Raw genomic sequence first — 5,821 nt, forward strand, 5'->3', positions numbered from 1 at the left:
CGTCAGGAGGCAGCTTGCTCTGGCCAGTCCCGGCAGGAGTGGTGTCTCCAGCCGCAGCCCAGGATGAGTAATGAGTTGGGCTTTCTGTGCTACTTTGAGGCCGCCTCTCTGGGTGTCCAGGTAGCAAGTCCTGAACTATTGGGCTTGAGAACTTCGTAATCACACAAATAGGCCCCAAAGCTGCAGTTTCTGCTACTGTCAAAAGCTTTCAGAGAATAGTTAGAAGAATAGCCACAGTAGCTTGCATGCAGTCAAGACCCTAGCTCATACTCGAGACTCCCTGGATTCCTCTTCCCTCCCAGCGTGCACAGTGACCCTGGCAGCCCAGCACCGTCCCCCGGCAAACATCCGTCCTTGTTGAAATGTCCCTCCCACTGTTGCTGCCGGCACCAGTCAGTTCTTGGAGTCAGAACCGGGAAGGTGTCTGTGTGCATATGGTGTGTGTGGATGTTTTAGGAACTGCTCATGCACTTGAGATGTCGGGGCTGCCAGGCTGGAGATCTCGGTGAGCCGGTGCTGCCTTGAGTCTGAAATCTGCTGGCCACAGGTTGCAAGCTCAGGCGTGAGTTCCACGTAGCAGTCCTGAAGAGAATTTTTTTTCGCCAGGAAATCAGTCTTTTTTCTTTTCTTTTTTTTTTTTTTAAGAATTACTTAATTTTACTTATTCATTCCTTTATTTTAATTTGATGAGAGAGAGAAAGTGAGAAAGCAAGCCACCAGGTCCAGGACTCGAATCTTGGTTGGCCATGTGGGAGTGTCCAGAGCCTTAACCACCATGCCACCTGCTGGCCTTTATTCTTATAAAGCTGTGTCAGCTAGTCAGTGAGGCCCACCCACATGGGGGAGGGGTTGCTGCTCTACTCAAAGACCAGACTTAGAAGTTATTCTCATAGGGACCAGCAGATGGCGTAATGGTTACGTCGCTGGACTTCCACCTATTCGACCCATGGTTTGAGTCCTGGAACTCACACCAGGTGCATATGCGTGCGTGCCCAAGATCCTGAGAGAATGGAGAATGGAGAAGGGATTGCCGTGTGGCCATCCCCCCGGGGTGTGTGTGTGTGATCTCTTGCTTTCTCTTGGTTTCTCTGGCAAGCATATAAAAAAACTCTCTAAAAAAATTATAAAGAATTAATCTCACTAAGAATGCCTTCACAGCAATGTCCAGGCTGTTGTTTGGCCCAGCCAAGTGGACACAGAGCTCACAGTAGAGGCCCGTTGTTACTTGCCTCTGGCCTCTCTGGGTCACTTAGGCTTCTCTCAGATACACGACTGTTCTTTTTTTCTTTTTTAGAGGGAGATTTTTGCCATGGGGTGCATGTGCTCACCAGAGAGCCAGAAAGTGAGAAATCACGCCCCAGGGGGATAGACACACCGTAATCCCTTCTTTTCCAATCTCCTCTCCAGATCATGGGCATATACACTTGCACCCGGTATGAGTTTAAAGCCACCAGGTCTGGGACTGGAGCCGTGGTCAACCATAGGGAAGTCCAGCGACATAGCCATTATGCTAGTTGCTGGTTCCCATGACTGTTCTTGCCAGATGCCACAGCACTGGGTTCCAGAATGCCACAGTTCACATGTTACTTGTGTTTTCTCTATCTTCATCTCATCTGTGGTTTGTAGCTCTACATGCCCGGCCATGCTGCAACTGGTCGACAAACATCCCCTGAACTTCCTGGCACCAGGCTCTGGTGTGGGTGCCAGGCTGAGGCTGGGATGGGAACCGGCTCTTGGGAGCTTCAAACAGAGATCAGGTGGCCAACCAGAGAGAGGCAAGATATTGAAAAAACAAAAACAAAAACAAAACAAAGATGGTCAAGCAGTGGTGGGGTGCTGTTCCCTCTGACTGCTGTCAAGACTCCTGGGCTACCTGAAAGCCAACTCCAGCTGACAGGAACACAGGGGCTTAGGGGAGAGACCGTTTATGCTCCCAAATTGCCACAGTGATCAAAGAACCAGCTCTGGGAATTGGCAGGGACAGGGGAAGGTACCCAACTGGAGAGGTGGCTGGTGCACACTGCACATCAGCTCAGAGTGGGGGCACTGCCACACCCCAGAGCCCCTAGCCCATCCTGCCATGCTGCAGTCCCGCCTGGACACACACATGGCTGCCAAGACCACTGCCCCTGGGTCCTGACCTCTTTGCATCACTGCCCCCCAGTTCAAGAGGGGCCCTTGGTGGAACCAGCAGTTAGCGTAATGGCTACATTGCTGGACTCTCATGTAGTCGACCGCAGTTCGCATCCTGGATCCGGTGGCTTAAAACTCACGCTGGGCACGTGTGCGTGTGTGCCCAAGATCCCGAGAGGAGAATGGAGGAGAAGGGATTGCTGTGTGACCATCCCTCCTGGGGGGTGATTTCTCGCTTTCTGTCTCTACGTTTGTCTCTGTCTGTCTGGCGAGTGCACACGCCCTATAGCAAAAACCTCCCCCCCCCCAAAAAAAAAGAGGGCCGTTGGATTGGCATTGTGTCTGTACTGCTAGGGAGGGAGGAGAAAGGCTGCCACTCTCAGCAGTTGCCGTGTGATGAATCACCGCGCTTAGCGTTAACAGCACGTGTATCGCATCTCAGTGTCTGTGGGCCAGGAACCAGGCACAGCCTCACTGGACTCTGCTTTAGGGTCTCGCAAGGCTGTAGTCGGGGTGTCACAGGACTGCGGCCATATCAGGGCTGAACTCCAGAGAATCTGCTTCCACGCTGCCATGGTGATGGGCAGAATTTGGGTCCTGGCAGCTGTTGGGGGGAGGACCACCAGTCACACCGGTCGCCATCAGAAGCGATGTCCATCACCTTTGCTGAATTCTAGCAGTCAGAAGCAAGGCCCAGCCCACGCCTGCCTCAAGGAGGGGGACCTGCCAGATGTAACCCCAGGGTCGGGCTGCCTTTCCTGCTGGTGTTTCCAACCTCAGAGGGCATTTCCAGGTTTAGGAAAGGATGGCAAATAAAGGGTGGTGACCTGGAGTGGGGTGCAGCCAGGGTTGGGGTGGCACAGGGACAGGTACAGTGAGGCCTGCTCAGGACGGTGGCAGGAGGGCTTTTGCTGGGTGCTGTGTTAGGCTGAGGAAATAACACCATGGTAGGAAGTGAGTTGTGTTGCCAGGCCTAAAATATCACACTATGGGCCAGCCCGTGCCATGCTGGTGAAGGCTCTGGATCCTACGTGGACTGTGTAGTTCGAGTCCTGGAACCGGTGGCTTGAAAAACACACCAGGCACATGTGTGTGCATATTGTGCAAAATCCTGATAGGAGGGAGATGAAGGAGAAGGGATTGTGGTGTGACCATTCCCCATGGGGTACTTTCTCGCTCCCCCCCCCCGCCCTGTGTCCCCCTGGTAAGCACACATGCCTTTAAAAAAAAGCCACATCAGCCCTGAACAGGGACAGCCCTCTGCTCCGGTGTCTTGGGGCCTGAGGTCTCTGTGGCTATGGGGGATTCTGGGCGGACTCTCCCCTGATCGGCTGGCCTGGGCTGGAGCAGCAAGGAAGCAGGTAGCCACTGCTTCTAGGATGGCCAGGAGGCACAGTGGCCACTCTCTGCACCTTCTGTCCGACATCAATGCCCATGTACGGTGCCCTGGACTCCCAGCACCGGGCTCAGTCACCTCTGCTGGAACACTGAAGGTCACTGCAGAGCAAGTTATTCCAAACCCGGAGACTTCAACAGAAACACAGCGAGAGCTCAGCACTCCCACCTCCTTCCCTTCCAGGCTGGACTTCCAACCACAGTCTGGACACAGCTCTGGGTGGTGAACGAGTACTGGTGAGGGCCAGGAACACAGAGTGGCAGGGCTCAGGCTGGAGTTAAGAGTCACAGTTAGAGCTGGGGTTAGGGGTTAGTGGGTTCTAGGTTTGGGGCAGGGTGAGCCTTTGGGCCTTGGGGTCTTGTTAGGCCTATGGAGTGAGCTGGTCCCACTCTGCAGGAATTGACTCTGCTGTCCCAGCCTCAACCAGAGGGAGGCAGGGTGTGCACAAGCTGGGACTCACTGTTCCTAACGGCTGCCGTCCCCCACCCCCAGGCTGGCCAAGAAGTCCTGGTTTGGGAACTTCATCAACCTCGAGAAGGAGGAGCAGATCTTCGTAGTCATCAAAGACAAGCCGCTGAGTTCCATCAAGGCTGACATCGTGCACGCCTTCCTTTCGGTGAGGCCATGGTGCGGTAGCAGGGCGCCTACCCTGTACCCCATGGCCCAGGCCCGGCCTCGGCCTTTCTCCCTCCCGCCCAGGCCAGGGCACAGGGTCACTACACACCTAGGGCCTACGGATTATAGTTGTTAGGATCCTAATATGTTGGAGGCGCAGCATCTTGAGCACTCAGCCTGGCTGTGGGGTGGGCCGTGGTGGAGCGGGCTCTGGGGCAGCATCAGCCTTGTTGGGGTACACGTTCCTGAGACCAGAGGTGGAGCATGGCTGTCACACCAATTGAGAGGAGGGAAGGGATGGTGAACATGAGAGGCTGTGACCCTGTGGGCCCTGTGGGGGTGTGCTGCCCCTTGGTTGACACCCCTGAGGCCTTTAGGCCCTGTCTACCTCAGCTCTCATCCTGTCCACTGAAGCCACGGGGCTCTCCATGGGAGTGGGCCACATTCTGTGTCTCGGTTGGGTTCCATTTTTCTTTGCTGAGGAACTCTGGGTTACAAGAAGCCTTGTGGTCTCTTGAACACAGGGACTGGCCTCGGCCCCTGTGGACACTGCTGTGTCCTTTAAAGCACTGCCACTCTGGCTGCAGCTCAGGTCCCCTCAGCGTTGTGGAGACAGCTCAGAGGCCCTGCCAGAGCGGGCACAGTGCCAGCAGAGCAGGTGGCACCTCAGGCTGGAGATGGACTCCTGGTCTTCTGGGGTCTCTGCAGCAGCCCCCAGCTCCTGCCCGCCGCCTGGTAGCCTCCACCAGCCACCCGGCCTGTACCCTTCTTCCTGTCTCCTGTCCCCCATCCCCTTCATACTCCACCAGTGCCCTCCACCCCCACACAATGCCAGCCCACGAAGCTGACGGTGCCCTCGTGAGTGGCAGGACCCGGGAACTGGGGACCTGGAGTTCCTGTCATGCTGCCCCCTGCTGTGCAGCCCACGTGGCCAGTGTGCAGTGCAGGGACAGCCGCCCGAAAAGTGCCTGGTCTCAGGAAGACCCTAGGCCGAGGGCACTGTCCCTGTAAGCTGAAGGCTCCAACAACTCCCCAGACTCCCCCATCAGCTCTGCCCCTGACCCATAAACTTGGGCCGCACAGGATGTCTTTCCTGACCTTCCGGTTCCTCTGGCAGCACCCTGACCACTGCATCTACACCGTCTTCCCTCTGTCCTACCTTGGGTTCAGTGTGCCTAAGAAATCGCCAGGTGGAAGCTCCACATGGTTTGCCCCCTGGGCTTCCGGAGCTCTGGAGGGCGGGCCCTGAGAGGGCACGCCTCTCCGAAGCTGGACCGTCTTGTGTCTACACCACACCCATTTCGCAGGTCTGGACATAGGGCTCGGAGAGCTCAGCACGGGCTCTGCTCATGGCTCGCGCACAGCAGAGCTGGCTTGCCTTGGCCGCCTGCTGGAGGGCCAGGATGGGAATGGCGTCTGCGAGGCGGTCCCACTCACGCCTGCCTCCTGCTCCCTGCAGATCCCCAGCCTCAGCCACAGTGTCATCTCCCAGACGAGCTTCCGGGCCGAGTACAAGGCCACAGGGGGCCCAGCTGTGTTCCAGAAACCAGTGAAGTTCCAAGTGGATATCACCTACACCGAGGGCGGCGAGGCACAGAAGGAGAATGGCATCTACTCTGTCACCTTCACCCTGCTCTCAGGTGAGTTTTCTGGCACGGGGGGTGGGGTGGGGGGCTT

The 5,821-nt window shown here is 56.4% G+C and overlaps 1 protein-coding gene across 1 annotated transcript in view; it reads left to right on the forward strand.

Moving 5' to 3' along the window:
- The window catches only part of BRSK2 (BR serine/threonine kinase 2), a 29,350-nt gene that overhangs the window by 18,864 nt on the left and 4,665 nt on the right, over positions 1-5,821 (forward strand). The window contains 2 exon segments of the mRNA XM_014583071.1: positions 4,022-4,145; positions 5,604-5,784. Coding sequence (XP_014438557.1) covers positions 4,022-4,145; positions 5,604-5,784 — 305 coding nt within the window.

The sequence above is a fragment of the Tupaia chinensis genome, unplaced genomic scaffold, assembly GCF_000334495.1.
Source record: "Tupaia chinensis unplaced genomic scaffold, TupChi_1.0 Scaffold144019_1, whole genome shotgun sequence".
In the NCBI taxonomy this organism is placed as follows: domain Eukaryota; kingdom Metazoa; phylum Chordata; class Mammalia; order Scandentia; family Tupaiidae; genus Tupaia; species Tupaia belangeri.